This window comes from Monodon monoceros, unplaced genomic scaffold (assembly GCF_005190385.1).
Source record: "Monodon monoceros isolate NGI ecotype Baffin Bay Population unplaced genomic scaffold, NGI_Narwhal_1 Super_Scaffold_13, whole genome shotgun sequence".
NCBI lineage: Eukaryota > Metazoa > Chordata > Mammalia > Artiodactyla > Monodontidae > Monodon > Monodon monoceros.
This window is the reverse complement of record NW_021703769.1, coordinates 12,161,271-12,185,044: the sequence shown is the minus strand read 5'-3', so window position 1 is coordinate 12,185,044 and position 23,774 is coordinate 12,161,271. Positions and strand designations below refer to the sequence as shown.

Genomic DNA, 23,774 nt, shown 5'->3' with positions numbered 1-23,774 from the left:
TTGATGTAAAATTTTTAAAGAGTTCAGGAATTACAGCTACTCTCCATGTTTATGATAGCGTTGAAGTTGTATGTTTGAGTTTTCCATTTTCTCTTATGTGAGGATGAAGAGGAAGCAGGCTTATTGGAGCTCTTAAAATCCCAGATTTGTGATAATGCTGCACTCTATGCACAAAAATATGATGAGGAATTTCAGCGGTACCTGCCTCGTTTTGTCACAGCCATCTGGAATTTACTGGTTACAACAGGTCAAGAGGTTAAATATGACTTGGTAAGGTGATGGTGGAGACAAATAATTAAGACATCCCCTCCCCCCCCATGAAATAAATGGTTCCGTTTGCTCTTAAAAATACGCTTATTCTTGTGTTTTATTCCAGTTGGTAAGTAATGCAATTCAGTTTCTGGCTTCAGTTTGTGAGAGACCTCACTATAAGAATCTATTTGAGGACCAGAACACGCTGACAAGTATCTGTGAAAAGGTTATTGTGCCTAACATGGAATTTAGAGGTAATTGTGGCAAAGTGTAAAGCTTTTTCAGGAGATTAATTAAAAGCTTGTTTTTTAAAAGAGTATGTTAGTATAAATTTAAGAATTTAAGAAGTCTTCTCTGTGTTGCTTTTTGTAACATATTCAGTCTAAGTTTTGTTGGATTTAGTATTTCACCAAGGCAGAAGCTATTTTTGGACAGTTGACTTGAGACAAGAAGTGATTGATGACTTTTAAATACAGAGTTGAAGCCCACCTAGTTTGTGCTTAAGGTTAAAATAGTCCTAAGAGTCTGTATTTGTACAAAATGTCTTTCTGACAGTTGGGAAGAGCAGTCATTAGATCATTCATTCAGGAACAAAATGAGGAAATAAAAGTGTAACGTGGGGTTTTATTTCCTTTTCTTTTTTCATAAAACTATATGTAAAGGACAGATCTTTAATCTGATACTGTCTGTCCTACTTGTTTTGGTGTTGAAATGACTGTTTATGAAATAATGGTGATAGTAGTTGTTAGGTTGTTTGTTTAATGTCCTTATCTGGCAGAATAACGAGTTGGCATCCCTAGATTGGTCTCCCAACACTTTTGAAGGTTGGTGATGAAGTCCAGTTCTGTGGACGTTCACATTAGAACAAGTGAGCCTATCTCGCAGCTGTATGCATTACCTATTACCTAATCTTTCAGGGTAGCGTTTGCTGCTCTAAGTAATGATTAAGAGTATATGAAGTAGTCATTTGTTGGGAAAGAACACTTTGCTGTAAAACATGGCAATTCCACATACTCTTCTGCACACTCGACTGTAAAGGTAGAATGACTTGCCACGTCTTTCCAGAGGTGATCTGAAATGTCATCTTGCTTTGTAGCTGCAGATGAAGAAGCCTTTGAAGATAATTCTGAGGAGTATATAAGAAGAGATTTGGAAGGATCTGGTGTGTATTTTGGTTTTTAGCTGTTGGTCTCTTAGCAAGCCAGTTTTAAAGTTGCTCTCTGTCTAATAAATACGGGGAGGTGAGGGAGTCCTGATAAGTGTGTCATTTCAGCTGGCTTTCATTGGAGAACTGTTTTCCTTCTTTAACTTGTACATGGTAGAAAGCAGCTCTTTATACGAGCTGTATCAAAGTATCAGATGTAGAATTACTTGTCTTCTCTTTTTTATATACTTATTAGCGTTTATCGTACTACTATGGTCTTTCAGTTTCGTTCTCATTTTACATTTGTGGGGGAATTTTTTTTCATTGTTTTTGTTGCTGTTAGCTCTCAGATGGCAATTTGTTTTCTTATAAACTTGGTCAGTTGGTTGTTGGTGGTTTCTTTCTCCCATAATGTATTTCCCTTTGATTTTGTAGATATTGATACTAGACGCAGGGCTGCTTGTGATCTAGTACGAGGATTATGCAAGTTTTTTGAGGGACCCGTGACAGGAATCTTCTCCGGTTATGTTAATTCCATGCTGCAGGAATATGCAAAAAATCCATCTGTCAACTGGAAACACAAAGATGCAGCCATTTACCTGGTGACGTCTTTGGCATCGAAAGCCCAAACCCAGAAGGTGAATCCTTTCAGTATATTTTTATTTCTAAAACATAGTTGTTGGTACCACAGAAGTCAAAAAGAAGTGATATATTTCTGGTTATATAGCCTACTCTGTTAGATAATGTGTCAGTTCTGATTAGAATTCATATGGTTTCCAAAGATGGCTTTATACTGATGTATTAAGCACTTAAGTTTCTTATGGACCAAAAGATCAACAGATGCCGCACTTGCTTCCTTAGCTGAGACTCAGTATATAAAACGTGCTAAACTTAAATTTAGCTGTTCTTTAATTTAGGGAAGTTTCTTTATTATCTATTAGAATAGTCTTATATGTAAGCAGTTTGTGTTTTGAAGTATTCATTTCCATCTTCAACCTGGTTTTCTAAAGCTGCCTAAATTTCCAGTGTGGTAAATAATTACAGATTTTTCATGTTATTTCACTGTTATGAATTTGTTTTTTAGCATGGAATTACACAAGCGAATGAACTTGTAAACCTGACTGAGTTCTTTGTGAATCACATTCTCCCTGATTTAAAAGCAGCTAATGGTGAGTTTTGTGAAATGTTTTTAGTACAGCTTACACTATACCTGCAGTTTTCTAAAAATACATTTATTTATTTATTTGTCTGCACCAGGTCTTAGCTGCAGCGTGCAGGATCTTTTAGTTGTGGCATCTAATTCCCTGACCAGGGATCGAACCCACGTCCTCTGCATTGGGAGCACAGAGTCTTAGCCACTGGACCACAAGGGAAGTCCCTATACCTGCAATTTTTATTTTTAACTAAAAAATGAGTACCGTTACAGCTCTATATCACCATGATACTGAAAATGGTGGCTCCTATCCTTATTGCAGTTACTTTATTGGATAAAATCTCAAATGGTTGCCCCAGATCTTGCCCAGGTGAAATTAACTTTCCATAAAGAAAATGTCTCTTATGTAGAAGGAAAACAGGAACAAGTGAGACTAAATTGTCACTGTATATTTCTAATGTACATATAATAATGCACTAGAAATTATACTTTGGTTTTTGTTTTCCTTCTCATTTAAAAAATGAACTCTTGGGGGACTTCCCTGGTGGTTCAGTGGTTAAGAATCCGCCTGCCAATGCAGGGGACACGGGTTCGAGCCCTCACCCGGGAAGATCCCACATGCCCCAGAGCAGCTAAGCCCGTGCGCCACAACTACCGAGCCTGCGCTCTAGAGCCCACGAGCCACAACTACTGAAGCCCGCATGCCGAGAGCCCATGCTCCGCAACAAGAGAAGCCACTACAATGAGAAACGCATGCACCACAACGAAGAGTAGCCCCCGCTCACCGCAACTAGAGAAAGCCCGCGTGCAGCAACAAAGACCCAATGCAGCCAAAAATAATTAATTAATTATTTATTTTAAAAATGAACTCTTGGGAATTCCCTGGCAGTCCTGTGGTTGGGACTCCGTGCTTCACTGCTGGGGTTCAATCCCTGGTCAAGGAACTAAGATCCCACAAGCTACATGGCGAAAAAGAAAATAAAAATAAAATATTGGGTTGGCCAAAAAGTTCGTTTGGGTTTGTCCAAAATATGTTAAGGGACGAACGAACTTATTGGCTAACCCAATAAAACTAAAAAAAAAATGAACTCTTAAAAATTGAAGTAAATTTAAAGTACTTGAAACTAATAAATACTAAGGATACTTTCATATGTTTACAAAAATACGTTGATCAAGAGATACTCTTCTAAAACTTTGTGGAAAATTTAAATACACTAATAGGTGGGGATAATATTATAAAGAACTTCCATGTTACTATCATTCAGCTTCAGGAACTTTTAACAATTGGCCGATATTTTATCCCTTTCACTAACTTACTTCCCACTACTAGTGCAAGCTCCTCTAGAGAGACTTGCTCTCGATTCAGAATAGCTTCAGTTTTGGAAGAAGATACTACTGTTATTTCATGGTCCAAATCATTTTTGTTCAATTACATAAGTAACACACGTTCATTTGTAATGAAACTTAAAGGTAAGGGGGAAAAATAAAATTATTTATAAACTTATCAGTATTAATAGCTGTGTAGTAGATCATTATATAATTAAGCTTTAATTACTTGACATTTTGTTTACCAGAACCATGTTTTTAAAATCTGATAATGTTGTCACTAGTTTGGGAGTTAACAGTCCTTAGCACTAAAATAACTGTGACTTTTTTTTTTATATATAGTGAATGAATTTCCTGTTCTTAAAGCTGATGGTATCAAATACATTATGATTTTTAGAAATCAAGTAAGTTGCTTTTCATTTATATGTTATATGCCACTTAATCTCTTAAGAGTTTTATTGTATACTGGCTTCCCGTCCCTTCTGTGCAATCATATTCGACACCCACATCTAACAGAATTAACAATAACTCCTTGAACTTAGGATGCCAGTAGAGACCGTCATACAGAGCGAAGTAAGTCAGAAAGAGAAAAACAAATATTGTATATTAACGCATAAATGTGGAATCCAGAAAAATAGTACAAATGAACCGGTTTGCAAGGCAGAAATAGAGAGACAGATGTAGAGAACAAATGTATGAACACCAAGGGGGGAAAGCAGGGGTGGGGTGGCTGGGATGAACTGGGAGATTGGGATTGACATACATACACTAATACGTATAAAATAGATAACTAATAAGAACCTGCTGTATAAAAAAATAAAATTCAAAAAAATTAGGATGCCAGACCATGATTAATTTTCCTCAGTTTCTCTAAAATACTGTTTTACAGTGATTTTATTAAAATTCGGGATCCAAACAAGGTCTACACGTTGCTTATGGTTGATTATGTCTCATGTCTTCTAATTTACAACAGAGGGGTCCTTCTTCCCCTTTCTTTATTCATGTCATTTTTTGGAGAAACCAGTCATTTACCTTGCAGAGTTTCTCATTCTAGTTCTGGCTGATTGCATCCTCAGAGGTATGATTTACCTCTTGTTCCTCTGTTCCCTGTATTTCTAAATTGGTAAATCTGGAGGCTTGATTAGATTTTATTCCTCTGGTAGGTGGGGGGTGGCGAGAGTTTGTCACTGGTATACTTTGCTTCGTTTCACTAGGACACGTACATTGTCTCATCCACTTTCAGTGATGTTAAGAGTGATCATTGACACATTTTTTAATGGAGATATAGGTAACCTAATATAATATTCACCATTTTTAAGTGTATACTTGTGTGGTTTTTAGTATGTTTATTCTTTGTACAACCAACACCACTGCCTCATAGATTATTTAATTACCAATTTGAATGGGAAAAACAGGATAGATGTTTGTGTGTTTTTTCCCGTGTCAGTTCAGAGTAATGAGTTTAAGTGCCTTACCAGCTTCCAGAGAACAAATGAGTGATTTTTTGACTCTCTAGTTGTTCCTTCTTTGGCCAGTAGGAGCCCCATTATGTAGGTTCCTGTGTCCCCTTGACACACTTAGTAGCCTTTAACAGCTTCCCTTCTTTCATATATGACAGAATATTCCATGTTCATCTTGTACATTTCCTGCCCCAGACCTGAACTAGCCACACTTGAAGGTGGGAAATTTTATTTAGAGACCATAATCTAGGTGCTAGGGAAATTGGTTTTAGGCTTTTTCATAGGAGAGAGCCAGAAAATAAATAATACCAATATTATTACTAAAGTAATAGTGCTGAATGCTGTTTGATTTCTTTGTGTTTTTTATATCCTTCGTATATTATCCTATTAGGCATGTATAGTCAAGAAATACTATGTTTAAAGCAACTTGAAATTATTCTTTGTGCATTTTTGCCATTAACTTGATAAATAATTAGATTCTTCTGTTTGTGGGGTTTTGTTTTATTTGGGGGGGCATGAGAAGGGTTACTTTACATACCTCCAAAGTCAGGCATGGTACATTCAGAAAGGTCTAGCTTTCCTCCCTGTTCCTTCTCTCGTCCTAAAAGTAACCATTTTTTACCAAGTTTTGGTTTATGTTTCCATTAGTTAATTTTAAAAATATAACCTAATACTGTCCTAGATATATTTATGTATTTCCCCTCCTCCTACACAGAAGAGAGTATGCTAAACACGCTGTTTTTCACTTTGGTTTTTTTTCTTTTTTGGCCGTACCACGTGGTTTACAGGATCTTAGTTCCCCAACCAGGGATTGAACCTGGGCCCATGGCAGTGAAAACTTGGAGTCCTAACCACTGGACCACCAGGGAATTCTGACACCTTGCTTTTTTTCACTTAGTAAATCCTGGATGTCATTCCATGGTAGTATTTACACAGTTCCCTCTTTTCTTTTCTTTTTTTTTTTTTTTTTTTAATTTAAATAGCATAGTATTCTGGGTGGCTCTCCTGTGGTTTACTCAACCAGTCCCCCAAGAGGTAGATGTTCTGGGTGTTTTCTAACTTCCACTATTTTAAATAATGCTAATTATTTGAAACAATAGCTTTGTATGTGTCACATAGTGTTTTTGCCATTGTAACTTTGAGATAGATTCCTAGAAGTGATGTTACTAGATTAGAGGGTAAACTTATATGTAATTTTGCCAGATCTTGCCAAATCTCCACAGGGGTTATATCATGTTGCATTTTAAAAAAAAAAGCACCTATTTCCCCAAAGATGTTGGAATTTTGCCATTTTGCCAAACTCACAGATGTGAAATGGTATCTTATTGTAGTTTTACTTTGTATTTTTCTTAGAGTTTAAAAGCTTATCTTGCCATTTATTTATTTATTCTTAGTTTTTATTGGAGTATAGTTGATTTACAATTGTGTGTTAAGTTTCAGGTGTACAGCAGAGTGAATCATTTACACATATATCCATCCTTTAGATTCTTTTCCCATATAAGCCATTACAGAGTATTAAGTAGAGTACTCTGTGCTATACAGGAGTTCCTTATTAGTTATCTGTGTTATATATAGTAGTGTGTATATGTCAGTGCCAGTCTTCCAGTTTATCTCCCCCCCCCCCCGCATCTTTCCATTTAAAGAGCCATTTTCATTTCTGCGAACTATTCATATTTTTTGTCCATATTTCCATCTGATTGTTGGTCTTAATTTTTAGAAAACATGTAATTTCCTTCTGATTATTATTATTTTTTAATGGTAGAAGACATATTATTTCATCTACCTATATATGTTCTCAGGCACGATCAATTTTATTGATTCCACTGGACCAATAAAAGCTAAAAGTCAGTCCAGCAAGTTCACAGAGACTCTGGATCCACCCCCTCAAGTCACTGATGGAGTCTTTTGGTCACAACCCTTTCCTTGTTAAAGCTCTTCACAACAGCTCCCCAAACATGTTCAGAATCAAAATACCCTTAACATTTTTCATTTCTTGATTCATATATTTTCCAAATAGTTTGAACCGTGAATAAGAATTTGTGGATCCTGAAGTATCTAGTTTTACAACATAAATCTCCTTTATAAAACTTTATCTTCATATCATTCCCCATTTTGATCAATCACATTCAGGCTCCAGCCAACTGTAGCACTCTCGACCAGAGAGGAAAACAGACCCACACCTGGGGCTGCCCCTTGTGCAGGAGTACTCCGTTTCCTATGTTGGAAATGCAGTGGGCATTTTTAAACCACCGATTATTCCACCATTAAGTTATCTGTTGTTGTCTGTTTGAAGATCACAACATAGAAATTTATTAACAGCCACCCCCCAGGGAAGACAGATAAATTCTATTAGTTCTGTCTACTTCAGGGCTGAATACCGTTTTGACAGCTGTGATGGAGAAAGAGTGTAGCTTACATTTAGTAAGTTTTTACTGTTTGTCAAGTACAGTGTTAATGCTTATGATGGAATCCCACCTCATTTGACTTATACATGTTCAGTTATTGGGCTTCAGCAAAGAGAATGAAAGAGAAAAATTCCACCACCTAGTGCCTGTCAATGAGCAGACACCCCCCCAGAGTGGGGAGACTCCAATCTACTCTTCCCTCAGTGAGCCGCGTCTTTTTTTTCTAATTGAGAAATAACTGACATTAATTTCAGGTATACAACATAATGATTCATATTTGTATGTATTGTGAAACGATAACAGTAAATCTAGTTAACATGTCACTATACACATTGACAGAATTTTTTTTCTGTTGATGAGAACTTCTGAGATCTGTTCTCTATGCAGTATAGAAGTAACTGTAGTCACTGTACATTGCACCCTCATGACTTGTTTTGTAACTGGACGTTTTTACCTTTTGACCCCTGTCGCCCATTTCATCCATTCCCCGCCTCTGGCAACCACCAATCTGTGCTCCGTAGGAGTTTGTTTTTCTGGTGTTTTTTTTTAATCCTGTTTTGTTTTTTAAGGTTCCACGTGTGCGATACACGGTGTTTGTCTTTCTCTATTTCACTTAGTATAATGCCCTTAAGGTCCATACATATTGTCGCAAATGGCAAGATTTTCTTTTTTTATGGCTGAATAACATTCCATCCGTGTGTGTGTGTGTGTGCGTGCGCGCGCGCGTGTGTGCACGTGTGCACTCCACACTTTCTTTATCCATTCATCCACTGATGGACACTTAAGTTGCTTCCAAATCTTGGCCATTGTTAATGCTGCCTGTGAGCTTGGGGGTGCCTGTAGCCATCTCTGTGTCTTCTTTGGGAAAATATTCAGGGGAATTCCCTGGTGGTCCAGTGGTTAGGATTCAGCGCTTTCACTGCTGGGGCCTGGGTTCAGTCCCTGGTCAGGGAACTAAGATCCTGCAAGCCATGCAGTGTGGCCAAAAAAAATAAGAAAGAAAATATTACTCAGCTCCTCTGCTGAGTTAATTGGATTGTTTTTTTACTGTTTAGTTATATATTCCTTCTGATTCTTAACACTGTCACTTTAATTTTAGTGACACAGAAAACAAAACAGCACAGTTTGTCTTACTCCCTCCAATACCTCCACCAAATTACCCTGCAGCCATCTTGTAAATTATTTAAAACACACAAGCAGGAATAGAGAATAATTTAATGATACATAACCACCACAAATCTTAACTCCAGGCCATAATTACTTAAACCTACACACACAGTGGAGGGACGCAGGGCACGCCCTCCCCATTCCCATTCTATTCTCTTTCTCCCCAGAGATAATGAATGAGTTCAGTGTAAGTGATTATTTATGGCTTTACACATTTGTTTCCACAAAAATTCTATAGTATTACATAGGTTTAAGTTTATTTATTTAAATGATACCCCTACTATAGGTATTGGTCTACATATCTAGTTTTCTTTTGTGCTTAACGTTGTTTTTAGTAGATGTGTTAGAGTTCATTTTTAATAGCTGTGTAGTATTCTTTTTTTTTTTTGCGGTAAGCTGTGTAGTATTCTATCATAAGGATGTGCCACGGTCTATTTCCTGTGGATGATTCCTCAGTTTCTTGATTTATACTTTTTATGTGTCTTTGACAGGTATCTACCAGGGTTACATGCAACCTTGTGAAGCTGTTCTGTTTTAAAGACTAAAGGATACGCTAAAGTTTTAGAGGTTTTTAGTGATTAGTATGCTTATGTTTACGCCATCCCGCCCCCCTTTTAAGAGGAGAAAATGAGGCACAGAGAGCTTGAATGACTTTTCTAAGAAATACTTGCTAGTGAAAAGTATGGTTCTAAGATTAATGAAATCTCTGCTTCTCCATGATATTATTATTTTACCCTAACCATAGATGCTCAGAGAAAGAGAATTGGAAAAGTGAGTGTGAGCTGAACCATTATGTGAAGGTAGAAGTTTTGATTTTTTCACCTGTATCATCTCCATTGTAATAGTGGCTGAAAAAGAACACACTTTTTAGAATCAGCAAGTCACTCTCTTAGAGCTCTCTTTTACTCAAGATAGTATCAGTGAGTTACAGCATGTATATTGTTTTTTTCAGGTACCAAAAGAGCATCTTTTAGTCTCTATTCCTCTCTTAATCAATCATCTTCAAGCTGAAAGTACTGTTGTTCATACTTATGCAGCACATGCTCTTGAGAGAATGTTTACTATGAGGGGGCCTAACAATGCCGCTCTGTAAGTATTTGATGCAATATATTTTTTCATCTCGGGGTGAAGACCATTCTGTACTGGTCAGAGATATCTCAGTATATTCATAATTTCATTAGTAGTTAAAAAAATAAATGTGTATATTTTACTCATTTATACTATGCCTCATTCCAAAAGGATTTGAGACTGCATGCCAGAGTAGACACATTTTGACAGTAAAGTTAAACGGAGGAAATTGGAGCAAAGGAAAATAACTGGGGTGTGAGGTTAATAAACAGAAGTGTGTCAGAGGATCCTGTACAGTAGTTAAAGAAAGAAACTTGTGGATTTTATGTGGAGTCCTCTAGCGGCCAAGGCAGAGAGAAACTTGGTGAGTTAAAATGTCCATAATGTCCATGAGATTAAAATTAAAAGTTATTCAGAAGTGGGCCTTTGTTAAGGGAATACAGTGTAGTAGCCCTGTTCATAGCAACATCATGCAACAGTTATTTTCACCTGGCTGTTTTTGTGATCTTATTTAGCGCTGAGACATGACACAGCTGAGTGAAAGTAATTCTCTGGGGTCCAAGGCAGTAGCTGTTGTGGCCTGATCCAAGGGTAAAATGCAGAGGATTGGGTGGTCTGCATGTCTTTCAGGCCTTTTCTTCAACAGTGTTATTTCTTGAAACAGCTTTGGGTAAGAGATGGAAAACATTCTAGGTTGTTTTCTTCATCAAGAACTTGAAGTACAGATATGTACAGTGGCCAATTAAGGGTTGAAAGGTTATCCTTTAGGCGAGTTAAGCCAGTACCTGTCTTCAGGCCCAGAATTTATGCAGAAAACATTTCCGAACTTGCTCCACCTCCAGGAAAGCTAGCCGACTGAGAGAGTCCGGGCTCTGTTCTCGATGGTGACAGATGTGAACCAGGGATGACCTCAACAGCCGTAGACAATGTTGGGTTTGCCGGGTTTAATTGTGTTTGGTCCCAGATATGCCTTCTTAGGAACTTAACATGAGCACTTATAAAAGCAGTATTTTCCTAAGCTGTCTTCCAACTGTCATTGGTGGGAGATGGCTCACTTTTATGCCAAGAAGTGTGATTTAGTAGTTGCGAAGGGTGTTCCAAAGTGACAAGCTCAAGAGTTGGTGGTGACTGAAAGCTGTTTTTTCATCTATAGCTTTACAGCTGCAGAAATCGCACCGTTTGTTGAGATTCTGCTAACAAACCTTTTCAAAGCTCTCACACTTCCTGGCTCTTCAGAAAATGAATATATTATGAAAGGTAGGCCGTTTCCCTGGTGTACAGACTATAAGTATCTAATCTCGGACTACAGGGGTGGTAAACACTCTGAGTTGTACTTCAGGTTATGTAGTCTATGAACCAGATACTGTTTGTCAAGCATTAGGTAGGTTTAGATATTTTTAAATGAAAAATAGTTTAGTTTGTTGGTGTTTTCAGAAAAAATTTTACCCTAACTTGATATAGAACTCCTCTTACTAAAGAAAAGGTAGCAAACTCCTTTTTTCTTTTCCTAGGTTGAAATTCTTGAGGGCAAAGATGAGCTCAGACAACATTTATTGATGGCATGTTCTGCTGGGTCTTGGTGTGAAACCTGGGTGTATTTGATAGACCCCGCACAGATCCTGCCTTCATAGAAATACTGCCAGGGACACAGGCAGCTGTTAACAATGTGCCAGGTGCTCCATTAGGAGAGTGTCTTGGGAACCGCTCTGGGACAGTCTTAGTCTTACTTGCGGTTGCATTCCAAGAGTCTAGCATGGTGGATGACTCATAGGAAATGCTTTTTTTAAAAAAATAAATTTATGTATTTTTGGCTGCATTGGGTCTTAGTTGCTGCACACGGGCTTTCTCTAGTTGGGGCGAGCGGGGGCCGCTCCCCGTTGTGGTGCGCGGGCTTCCCACTGTGGTGGCTTCTCTTGTTGCGGAGCACGGGCTCCAGGCACGCAAGCCCCAGCAGTTGTGGCGCTAGGGCCCAGCTGCTCCGCGGCATGTGGGATCCTCCCGGAGCAGGGTGTCCCCCGCACTGGCAGGCGGACTCCCAACCACTGCGCCACCAGGGAAGTCCGGAAATGCTTTTTAATTCCCAATGCCTCTGGCTTGGTCAGGACCCGTGTGTGTGTGTGTGTGTTTTCAGCAGTGTATTTCTCCCGAGAGTGATGTGTAACTACTCTTGTTGAATGTCCATTTCTGTGAGGTTGCTGACTGGTCCGTGGTCTTCATTGCTGTGCTCCTAGGGTTTGCAGGAGCGCCCAGTATGTAACGGCTTCCCAGTGAATACCGTTGTGTGAATGAATGTGAGGATTCTGTGCGAGCCCAGAGGAGGGGCGCTGATCCATCCTGTAACCCTCAGCTTTCTCTAGCAAGTGATATCTAGGCTGAGGTGCGGGATAGGTAGCAGTTAGCTACTTGGAGGGTGAGTCTTTGGCATCACTGCAAAGTTTAGGAGGCAAGAAAGGATAACTTTCTATCCTGTGTGCCTAGCATACAGTAGGTGCTCTACTTAGTAAACATCTATTCTGTTTGTGCAGAAATAGCCATCATATATTTTTAGCTTAATAATGTATTTCTCTCCTATGCCCAGTGTTTTTAGGTGTCTGTTAATGAGCAGTTAATTCTGTAATATGGGCCTCAGCTTTACGTGTACTTTTGGATTTTTCTCAGGCTCCTAGTCTCTCTTTTGGGGGGAGATGGGCAAGTGGCCTTTTCTTTCAGCTTCTGGTAGGCTGTGATCATACTTCCAGTAGGCTAGAGGTGAAATTTCATGCCACTGATTTCTAAGTAAAGGAGACTCAAAACAGACTCCCTTCCACCTGCTGCCCCCCGTGTCCATCCACTACTTCACCTGCCTCCTCTTGGTCTGCTTCTTTAGCCACTTCATTATTTTGTATTGTCCCTTAAGCCTTCTGGAAATAACACTTCCCAGCTAAATTTTGTTGCCAATTGTTGGTCTAATTTTAAAAGGGAGGGAAACTTAGATTATTTTTAAATGTAGAGAGCTATCTGGGGGTTGTTTAAGAGTCTTAAGATTTTAGTTTATGAATCAGTGGACTTTTTTCTCCCACTAATCACTCTTTTAGTCTGAAGTTTAACTATTTGTTTTTGCTCTTGTCATATTTTACAGCTATCATGAGAAGTTTTTCCCTCCTACGAGAAGCCATAATCCCCTACATCCCTACTCTCATCACTCAGCTTACACAGAAGCTATTAGCTGTTAGTAAGGTAACAGAACCAGTTTTGAAAGTGCAGTTGCTTTTTAACCTAAATGCTTCAGACTGTTTGAGCCTCAGAACTCCCTGGCAGTCGGTCGGACAGGGAGAGCTCTGTGACTCCTTCCCGACCAGCAGTTAATGTGTGATTCTGAAAGTGTGGGGTGACAGAGATGGGAGCCTTGGCAGAACTCTCCTTTAAGTGTAAGCTCAGAGACTTTAAAACATTTTGTTCTCGCTTTAAAAAGTAACGGGTTCATTGAAGAGAATTGAGAAAGTACAAACAATCTGAAATGATCTTAGATGGAAGAAGTAGGCTTTGCACCAAATGGACACAAAAGCAGCTATTCAGACTAATATAAAATGATGACTGAAGTCCTTGTGTCTGTTCTTCCTGACTCATTTCCCCAAAAATAAAATTCACTTTCTTTGATCAAAGATTTTAGATATTTTGATCCATATTTAAATATTGATACCAAGTTTTAGAAAATAAATCGGTTTAAGGCCAGTAAAATTCCTTTGTAGACGCTTATTCTTAATTACTCTATGATAAGAAGATGAAGTCATAGGAAGTATTAGAGAGACTCTTGAGAATAGTGATCCTGTTTGCACCGAATTCTGGGTGAGGGCCTTGGGCCTACTTGGGTTTGGGGGAATTGAGAGAAAAGAGACATAGGGCCTCTCCACTTTCACCTGCCCCTGTACATACCCACTCATCTTCTGAGTTCATCAGCTTCATATGGTAGCCTTCCAAGAAGGATTTTGTTTGAAAAAGAAAATTGAAAATGATATGAAGGATTGTCACGGTGCAGATACAGACATACTGAGGCCCACAGAGGTTAAGGTTTGCCTGGGGTCCCACACACGGCTAGTGGCAGAGTCAGGCCTTTTATGTCCCTGCTCGTTTTCTCCCACCGCTGTTTACAGTGACGACTCTAGGAGAGCACACAGGTTTAAGAAAGCTCCTTGTGAGCGCTGGGAGCTTGGGCTTACGTAGTCACCTCCCCGTGATTCGGAAGTGTTTTTTCATAAGTAGACTTTGGCTCATTTAAAAAAAAAAAAAATCCAAACAGGTATTAGTATTACTTCATTTTCTGAATTTTAAAGGCACTGTAAAATTTTAACATATATGCAGGCTTTTTAGTGTAATTTGTGGGTTTTTTTTTAATATTGGTTTAAAAAAAAACGGCATCTCTTTCAATGTGCTTTTAGTAAGGTTAAATGTTTTAGGTTATTTTTAATATAGTCAATTGGATTATTAGAGTCATAAGCTTTTTTTTTTTAATTTCAGAACCCAAGCAAACCTCACTTTAATCACTATATGTTTGAAGCAATATGTTTATCCATAAGAATAACTTGCAAGGCTAACCCTGCTGCTGTTGTAAATTTTGAGGAGGCTTTGTTTCTGGTGTTTACTGAAATTTTACAAAATGATGTACAAGGTAAGTAAAAGAAAGTTATTTTTCTAGTTGAATAAAATTATTCAAGTGATTATAAAATGCAGTCTGCCTAAGAGATATGTGCCTTTTGTGTCAGAGCCATTAATTCTGAAGCTGACAGCTCTGTTTTTACGTTTATCAACAGAATTTATTCCGTATGTCTTCCAAGTGATGTCTTTGCTTCTGGAAACACACAAAAATGACATCCCGTCTTCCTATATGGCCTTATTTCCTCATCTCCTTCAGCCAGTGCTTTGGGAAAGAACAGGAAATATTCCTGCTCTAGTGAGGCTTCTCCAGGCGTTCTTAGAACGAGGTTCAAATACAATAGCAAGTGCTGCCGCTGACAAAATTGTGAGTCAGATTTTGATGTAACTGTAATTTTCTAAGGTAACTGAGAAAAACTAGGGATGGCAGATTCTTTAAACTTTTTTTAAAATTTCTTAAACTTAATAAAAAGGGAATTAATTAGAACATGTAACAGAATTAATTAGTAGAAAACATTAATGTATATTTTATTAGAACTAGGTATCCTTTAGTAATATTTATCTCTGGTGGAAACTAAAAGAATAAGAGGCAAATAGGTTAATTTCAGGAACTTAACTTTAAAGGCTTATTGTGGTGGGGTTTTTTTTTTCCTCTACACTTCAGAAGAAAGAAAAAGGGAAAAAGCGTTAGATTATGACAGCATGCACCCTTTTCCAAAATATATCACCTGTTTATTAACTTTTGGAACAATTAATCCTTGCTTCTTTAACTAATTATTTAATCTAATTTGTTGTAGCCTGGCTTATTAGGTGTCTTCCAGAAGCTGATTGCATCCAAAGCCAATGACCACCAAGGTTTTTATCTTCTAAATAGTATAATAGAGCACATGCCTCCGTGAGTATGAATATAACCTCATTGTACATTTAATTGAGGCTTCTGTTAAGTACTCAGAAAAATGCTGAATTTATATTGCTGCTTTTTTATTCACTTCTTCAGTGAGTCAGTTGACCAGTACAGGAAGCAAATCTTCATTCTGCTATTCCAAAGACTTCAGAATTCCAAAACAACAAAGTTTATCAAGAGTAAGTAAAATCATTTTGGTGTTACTATAGAAATAATGAAGGAAAGAGGCTAAAAACCCTTAGACTTTATATGTACACACAAACCTTTTAAGTTATAAATTTTATATATAAAATATTTTAAGATGCTCGTATTCTTCAAGCACTAAATCAGTTTCAATATATTGTTCCAGAGGTTAGTTTGTAAGTTTAAATATCAAAACATTTTTCATTTTTAATAGAAATATCATAAAGAAATATAAATCAGAGACTGTATGTAAAGCCTTTTTATGACTGTACTATAAAGGCAGCGATTCTGTATGTTAAATTGTACCAAAAGGCCAGTATTGATGCCAAAGTTAGTCATTGGGTTTTAATGATTTGTGAATATTTCATTTGGCAGACCTTTACTAAATCACTTATTTAATGCAGTGAGTCCTCTGTATTGATAGTCTGCACCTCCTTTCAACAGGTTTCTTAGTCTTTATTAATTTGTATTGCATAAAATACGGGGCGCTAGCACTACAAGAAATATTTGATGGTATACAACCAAAGTAAGTCTGTTTTCATTATTTATTATCCTGTTTTTAAAAGCAAAACATTTGACCTCTTAGTCTATTTTATAGATGACTTTATAGTTCTTGATGCACAGTGATAGTTACCTTTGTGGTTTCCAAAATATTCTTGGGGGTCTGGGTTGTAATGAAGGAAATACTGCAAACGTTTTCCTAATTCCCAAAGGTCTCCACCCCCCCACACCCCCCCACACCCCCGCCCCCTGCCCCATCCCCCGGCATTCCCTACCGCCAGTGTTCTATGTTGTGTTAGCCGGCTGGCATTGTCTCCCGGAGCCTGCCTCTCTGTTAGGGCCAACTGTGATTTTTCAAATGAGGAGAGTTTGGATCAGTGCAATTTTGCTTTTGCCTTAGTATATGTGCATAAGAATGTAGTTAGGCAGCATTTCCCATGTAGTAGGGAAAGGAAGGATGGAAAGGAGGACAGCTCCTTGGAGAAAAACTTTCCGCATCTGTATTGTACCAAAAATAATTCCAGATTGATTGAAATGTAAAAAAATGAATTAACCTGAAATGTACCAGAAAATATGCTTTTCGAGCTATAGGAAATTGTGAGGAAATCAGCAGTTTCATCCAGTGCTGGAGGTGCCTAAGTTGGTATGGTCCTTCTGTAGAGCAAAAAATATGCACTTGTTACCTAGAGCATCAAAATGTCCATGCTCTTTGATATCTACTATTTCCACTTGAAAGAATTTAATAAAATAAATTCTTCATAAAATAATGAGTAAAAATTGAGAATTTTACAGCATTTAGAATTATAAAAAACTTTACTTCTAGGATGTTTGTGACAACATTCATAGGCCAAATCATTTTTTTTAAATACAGCCATTAACATTTACATACTTAAAGGTATGTAAGCATAGAAAGTTGGGAAGCTTATAATCCAAAAATGTTAAAACTAGTTAATGCTGGATGGTGGGGTGATGGTAATTCTTTTTTTCTTATCTGTTTTCTGATTTCTAATTTTTCACAGATTTCATGAGTAGTTTGTAAAAACATACAAGACCAAAAAAATGGCTATAAAGATTTTCCTTGAGCAGAGGCTTGAGGTAGTATTCACAAAAGATGACGGCAGTTGGTCACAGAGTAGAGGTTTGGTGTTTTTGTTCTGTCATTTTTAGGTCTCTCCCATTCAGCTGACCAAAATTAACAGCCTTATTTTGTATTCTGTTATATTCATAAGGAGTCACTGAGCATAAATAATGTAAGCATCTCACTGTTAAATTAGACTATAGTGGTATAATGAAATACTGAATGAATTTATTTTGCATTGATTCATAGAATGTTTGGAATGGTTTTGGAAAAAATCATTATTCCTGAAATTCAGAAAGTATCTGGAAATGTAGAGAAAAAGATTTGTGCGGTTGGCATAACCAAATTACTAACAGAATGTCCCCCAATGATGGATACAGAGTATACCAAGCTATGGTAAGTACTCCATTCTGAAGTGTTTTGGAAATTACAGTTTCTTTCCCCTGTGACTACAAAATTAACCAAGCTTATTCTCTTGGGAGCCAAGAGAATTTGGTTCTGACCTCAGCCTCCCCCCTAGCAACCATGAGATCCAAGACATGACTTGTGGGTTCTTCTGAGCCTACCTAGAAACATCTTTGTTTCCTGATTAACTTTTTTTTTTTTTGGCCGCGCTGCACAGCATGTGAGATCCTAGTTTCCCCGACCAGGGATCAAACCCATGCCCCTGGCAGTGGAAGTGCAGTCTTAACCACTGGACCTCCAGGGAAGTCCCCTGATTAACTTTTCTTTGTAGGGGAATTCATGGACCCCTTTGAAAAGCCTGGTGAAAGTCCGTGGTTTAGGTGATCTCTAAGACTTTTATGATAGTCACTCGACTAAACCGGCCTAAGTCCTTAAGAGGAGAAACTGAATAGGCCAAGAGAAGGTTGTTTATGTGTTTGTGCTTGATGTCTAGCTCGATGGGCAGACCTAGCTTTTCTTGACCTTTTGCCTCTCCCTTACTATGGTTTCACTCAAGTAGCCTTCCGTCAAGTGACCTGACAACTTGAAGCTTATTTCTTCTAACTTAGAAGCACTGGATTGCCTTGGTCTGGCTTGATGCCATATGGCCTTCTAATGAGCCAGGCCTGGGTCACTCACACAAGCCAGCTTTGGCAGCTCTGGGGAAAGAGACATTGGGGTGCTATGGCCAAAAGAACTGAATGGTTTCTGGTTAGGCATAAGCACCATTTCATTCGTAATTTCAAAGGTCCCTTATTACTCTGGAGACTACGAGTCTACAGTCTTATGTCTCTGAGGAAGCTGTTTAAGACTTAAGACTTGTTTAAGTCTTCAGAGCAGTTACTTCAGTCTTTTTGTCATCTTCCAATCCAGGACTCCTTTATTACAGTCTCTGATTGGCCTATTTGAGTTACCTGAAGATAATACTATTCCTGATGAAGAACATTTTATTGACATAGAAGACACACCAGGATACCAGACTGCCTTCTCACAGTTGGCATTCGCTGGGAAAAAAGAGCATGATCCTGTAGGTCAAATGGTGAACAACCCCAGAATTCACCTGGCACAGTCACTTCACAAATTGTCTACTGCCTGTCCAGGAAGGGTAAGTGTCTTTCTTGTCAAAGAACTCTGTCATTCATCTTCCCATTTTTGAAGGCATGAAAGCAGTTGAGTTACTTGGGGATCCCTTAAACAATTACTGGTGATGGACTGCCCTTCTCAGAGCTGTGGCAGCTCCCCCGTAGAAGGGCGGCAAGTGCGGGGGCGTTGTGTTTGTACGTTGGGATCTCTAGCAGCTGTACGTGTGCTTCCCATCTTGTGTAGGTTCCCTCAATGGTGAGCACCAGCCTCAACGCAGAAGCGCTCCAGTATCTCCAGGGATACCTTCAGGCGGCTAGTGTGACGCTGCTTTGAACTGTATTTTTGAATTGGCTTTAGTCCAGGATGGTTTCTGAGGACATCGTGGAGACGTCTGAGCACAGCTGTGTTAAAACAAAGCAAGTGTTCCTTTTGAACTTGTCTATTAAATGTTGCTTTAAGCTGAACCTTGAGAAAATTAGGTGGTTTGTGTGATCACAAATATGAGTGGGTGACTTTTTCAGTTTGCAGCTACAAAGACAAGTTTTACTAGCTTAGTGTATGACATTGAGTTGAGCATTTGCACAGTTTTGAAAATTCTAAAATTTGACAGACACTTAACTGTGGAGATTTTTTTTCTGTTACTAAATCCTTTTGTTTTGAGGCTGTTCGTATTTCTCTTGTCCTTTGTGTTTTTGTCCGTTTCCTTAAGCTTTTATTGGAAATGTCAGTAAGCAAAGAAATCACTTATGTAACTTGCCAAGAAATGCACATTTCATAGTTTTAAATCTGTAATCAGCAATAAAAAAAAAAAAAAAAAAAGAGCCCTAAAATCTGTATCTAAGAACATCTTAAGCCCAGGCTTTTGGTGCTGATATTTTTATAATGAAGAGTTTAATTTTTCCTCTCCTGGACTTCATAAAATCCTAATTTCTTAATAACTCAAACTCAGGTTACTTAGTCTTTTTTACAAGGGAAAGGGAACAATTACTGCAGACTTGGGGCTCATCTGTTAGAACTTTGTAGCTAGACCAGTTCCTGGACGGCAGCATGAACTTTATTTAGGTAGATGGTTTCCTCTGTGAATTGGAAAAGAAATGCTCTGCCCGGCTTCACGAGGCTGTTGGGACTGCTTTAGACAGTGCAGGTGTTTGCTCTTTTTTGCAGTGTCTTTCTTCTCTGAAGATCAGAGGTTACAAGGAACTTTTCCAACGGTGACATCTTAGAACCTGCAGTCTAGGAGGAACCTACAGGTGTCAGTCCATCTTGGCAAAGGTTGCCAGTCTATCTTGGCAAAGGTTGCCAGTCTGGCTCCTCCCTGGACTGGGCCCAGGGGTTCCATGGCCTTTATCTTTAGGGGGTAAAAAGAATCAGACTCTTGACACTTGGAGAGGCACAGTTTTTATGTGTAATCAGTGCAGTTAGACTGGAATCTCATTCTGTGCAGATTATGTGGATTTGTTTTTTTTCAAATCTCAGGCACCTGACTTGAATGCTTTATTTTCTTCACATGTTGGTTTTGTTGTGTTGCTTGAGAGATTTCCAGCTTAATCTAGTGTACTGCACCAATTTTGTTTTGACCCAGTAATGGAAGTATTAAATCATATAATTACTACATGGCTTAAAAGTGGTCACTGGCAGGCAGGTGTTGAGATAGCACTGAGATCCATTTTTCAACTGTGAACATAATACAGGCGAAAAGTCTGAAATGGCAAACAGAACTGGTGATGGTTTACGTTTGGCGCTCAGACAAGCTCTCGTATTTGGCTCTGTGCTTGCTAAAGCCGTTGGTTAACAGTTAAGTAAATGCAGGGATAGTTACTGTTCTGGAGGACCCTTGTTTCAGCATCTTGATCAGTCTTCTGAGTTTAAGTTCTGAATTTTTTCCTTCCTCAGTTAAAACAGTTTAACGGAAGATGGTTTCTCTTTGCAAACAAGTGCACCTTTTTAAATAGTTTCTGAACAGGAAGGCTGGCACTTCTACACTTCTACTCTAGCATAATTCATGAATATTTCTGTTAATGGTTTTTTAAAATGTTCGAAAGTGAGGCTGTAAAGATTTTAAGAGATGGCAGGCTGAAGCTGCTGCGGTGTGTTTGGCTAAAGTCTTAGTGACTGTTCCTCAACGGTGGCGCCAATGCTTCGTGTGCAGGAGGAGCTGGGCTCATACTCTGGGACCAGGCCAACCTGGGTTTGAATTCCACCTCTGCCACTGACTGAGGCCTTGAACAAATGCCTTGACCGCTATGCTTTTATTTACTCTTATGAAAAATGAGGGTACTACTACTTAACTTCACGATAGTTTTAAGAATAAGACTCTGGAGGAGTCCTGGCCTAGGCAAGGCCCTCACTCTCAGGACAGTTTTAGACACGGAGCAAACGTCATTGCAATGTTCCTCATGAGAGTCCTGTGTCGGATCCAATGATTCTCCGTGCTGTTTGATCATTATCTCCTCTTTTATGTGTATTTTCCTTGTGGAAAATACAGGAAAAGATTTGAAAATAAAAAATTATCCATACTCCTACCTTCTTTAAGCATTTTGATTAATTTTCTTCTTTCCTGCCTAGACGTTTATTTTTTTTGGCTGCGTCGGGTCTTAGTTGTGGCATGCAGGTTTTCTCTTCTCTAGTTGTGGTGCGCGGGCTCTGCAGTTTGTGGTAGGCTGGCTCTCTAGTTGAGGTGCACAAGCTCAGTAGTTGTGGCGTGCGGGCTTATAGTTGCCCCGGGGCATGTCGGACCTTAGTTCCCCCACCAGGGATCGAACCCGAGTCCCCAGCATCGGAAGGTGGATTCTTTACCACTGGACCACCAGGGAAGTCCCTGTAAATACAGTTTTATATGCTTTCTTAAAAAACTTTTAACATTTAAAACACTTACTTGGCAAACCCATATATATATTTTTTTTTTTTTTTTTGCTGTACGTGGGCCTCTCACTGTGGCCTCTCCCATTGCGGAGCACAGGCTCCGGACACACAGGCTCAGCAGCCATGGCTCACGGGCCCAGCCGCCGCAGCATGTGGGACCCTCCCGGACCGGGGCACAAGCCCGTGTCCCATGCATCGGCAGGCGGACTCCCAACCACTGCACCACCAGGGAAGCCGGCAAATAATATTTTTCAGTGGTTATGTATCGTGTTTATCATTTGGATATACCACTACCAAATTATACAGTCACTGTTGGACATGTAGAGATTTTTTATTTTATAAATAATTCTTGAGGTGGACATCCTATATATGCCAATATTTGTCTACGTCTGTTTCCTGAAGGTGGAATTATTGGGCCAGGTTGTGCCAATTTCTGTAGCACATCCCTACCCACACTGGGCCTTACTTCGTTATTTCATTTATTTGTGGGGCATAATGAATGTGGCATTCAGTCAGACTATTAGCTGCGTGTGGTAAAAGTCTAATTAATTAGTAAATAGGGCTTGTATCTGAGCAACAAGTCTCTGCCCTCCCAGAGGCAACACCTTTCAACTAGTACTGCCTATAATCTTAATTCTTTACCACTTAATTCTTCATCTTCTTGATACATCAACCATAAGACTTCATAACTCCCCGCTATGACAAATCAGAACTTGGCTCACACCGCTTACTTCCAGCCTACCTTTTACAGTTCTCTTCATCTTTAATAATAACCCTAACTGTAGTCCCATCAACTGTGGCCCTCGTGTCGGGTCCTCTGTACTGATAACAGGACGTCTCCCACCGTCCACCTCTGCCTTCATTTTCACGCTGTCACAGCAGATGGCTTTTCATCCTGTGCAGTAGTCCTTTTGTGTGCTTCATCTGTAGGTATCTTTTAAAAGGTGAGAACAGATAAACAGTATGTGAGCTGTTACAATGGTGTGAGTAGTATTCAGAGCTGGAGCTGGGCAGTGTGTAGAGATTTTATTTCTTCCTCTCAAGGTTTGACTCTTGCATCCACCAAAAGAGAATGTTCTTAGAGTCAAGGTCAAATGGATTGGGCTCTGCCCTCATATTCTGTCAGTTGCTCAGAGCAAACCATGCCCCATTTTATCTCGTGATACATTCGGATCCTGACTGGTTTTCATAAGCTTTCTTCATTCTGAGTGTTACATGGGAACGCTTCCGCTCTTCTCTGAGTTGTTCTTTTTACAGCTCACTGGCTCTCGTGGGCCATGCAGCTTCTTTAGGTTAATTGCTGGGACTCCCAGCTGAGCCTCCCTCTTCCAGTGTTTCATGGAACCAGATGTGAGTCTTCGGTCTGAGAACGTGACAGGTCCAAATCCTTCTTTCCTGAGAGGTGGAGGAACTTACCAGCTTGCACAGCTGGGTGGAACTGGGATTCAGACCCAGGCAGCATGGCGTCCGGAGCACAGGACTTGGCCACTATACCATGGCTTTGCAAAAGTTAGTAACAGGTAATCAGTTAATAAGGGCGTGACTGTGAGGTAAACACTATGAAGAACCACCATCATCCACCAACCTTTCTCTGGGGTTCCTGCATGACAGGTAATAAAGACTTTTTCAAAAGCTCACATGTGGTTGGAGAAGTCAGCTTTCTCCCTTATAATGTGGATGACGTGAGAGAAAAACTTGACAACGTGGAAGAAAGAGCCACCGCAGACAGGTCAGGGGGAAGTTTCTCAGACCTGATGCAAAAGGAGGATGACCGGAGGAGAAGTGGAAAGCAAAATGAGAGGTTTGTTTACCTTACGTCGGAAAGATGGTCCATCTCCTTGGCAAGCAGTCAAGGGTCAATCCTCCTGAGTCTAGAGAGGGAAATGCTACTCTCAGGAAACTGGATTTCTCAGCAGACGTCAGCTGCGAAGACAGATCCTAAACTGTCTCCTCGTGGGTCCGCAGGGCAGTGGGGAGGAACCTAGCACCCACCAGGTCCTGCCACTCTCAGAGCAGGGCTTAGTGTCCTAGGCAGGCCGTACGGTCCCACTCCTGAGAGCCAAAGTTGAGCTGGAGCCAGCCCCACGCAGAGGGCTGCCTCCGTCGTGACTGTAG

General features: G+C 39.4%; 1 protein-coding gene across 3 annotated transcripts in view; it reads left to right on the top strand.

The window, feature by feature from the left end:
* Positions 1-19,732, top strand: part of CSE1L (chromosome segregation 1 like) — a 41,771-nt gene extending 22,039 nt beyond the window's left edge. For 2 of the 3 annotated variants that reach the window (XM_029219640.1, XM_029219641.1), the window contains exons 10-26: positions 103-270; positions 377-506; positions 1,349-1,414; positions 1,832-2,034; positions 2,481-2,565; positions 4,218-4,279; positions 9,860-9,996; positions 11,129-11,232; positions 13,094-13,191; positions 14,470-14,620; positions 14,763-14,971; positions 15,402-15,499; positions 15,602-15,687; positions 16,136-16,217; positions 17,520-17,666; positions 18,588-18,819; positions 19,041-19,622. In XM_029219640.1, coding sequence (XP_029075473.1) covers positions 103-270; positions 377-506; positions 1,349-1,414; positions 1,832-2,034; positions 2,481-2,565; positions 4,218-4,279; positions 9,860-9,996; positions 11,129-11,232; positions 13,094-13,191; positions 14,470-14,620; positions 14,763-14,971; positions 15,402-15,499; positions 15,602-15,687; positions 16,136-16,217; positions 17,520-17,666; positions 18,588-18,819; positions 19,041-19,130 — 2,148 coding nt within the window. In that variant the 3' untranslated portion in view covers positions 19,131-19,622. Of the gene's footprint in view, positions 1-102; positions 271-376; positions 507-1,348; positions 1,415-1,831; positions 2,035-2,480; positions 2,566-4,217; positions 4,280-9,859; positions 9,997-11,128; positions 11,233-13,093; positions 13,192-14,469; positions 14,621-14,762; positions 14,972-15,401; positions 15,500-15,601; positions 15,688-16,135; positions 16,218-17,519; positions 17,667-18,587; positions 18,820-19,040 lie in introns of all 3 variants that reach the window. The other variant, XM_029219639.1, reaches the window with a different exon arrangement.
* Positions 19,733-23,774: the final 4,042 nt, after the last annotated feature.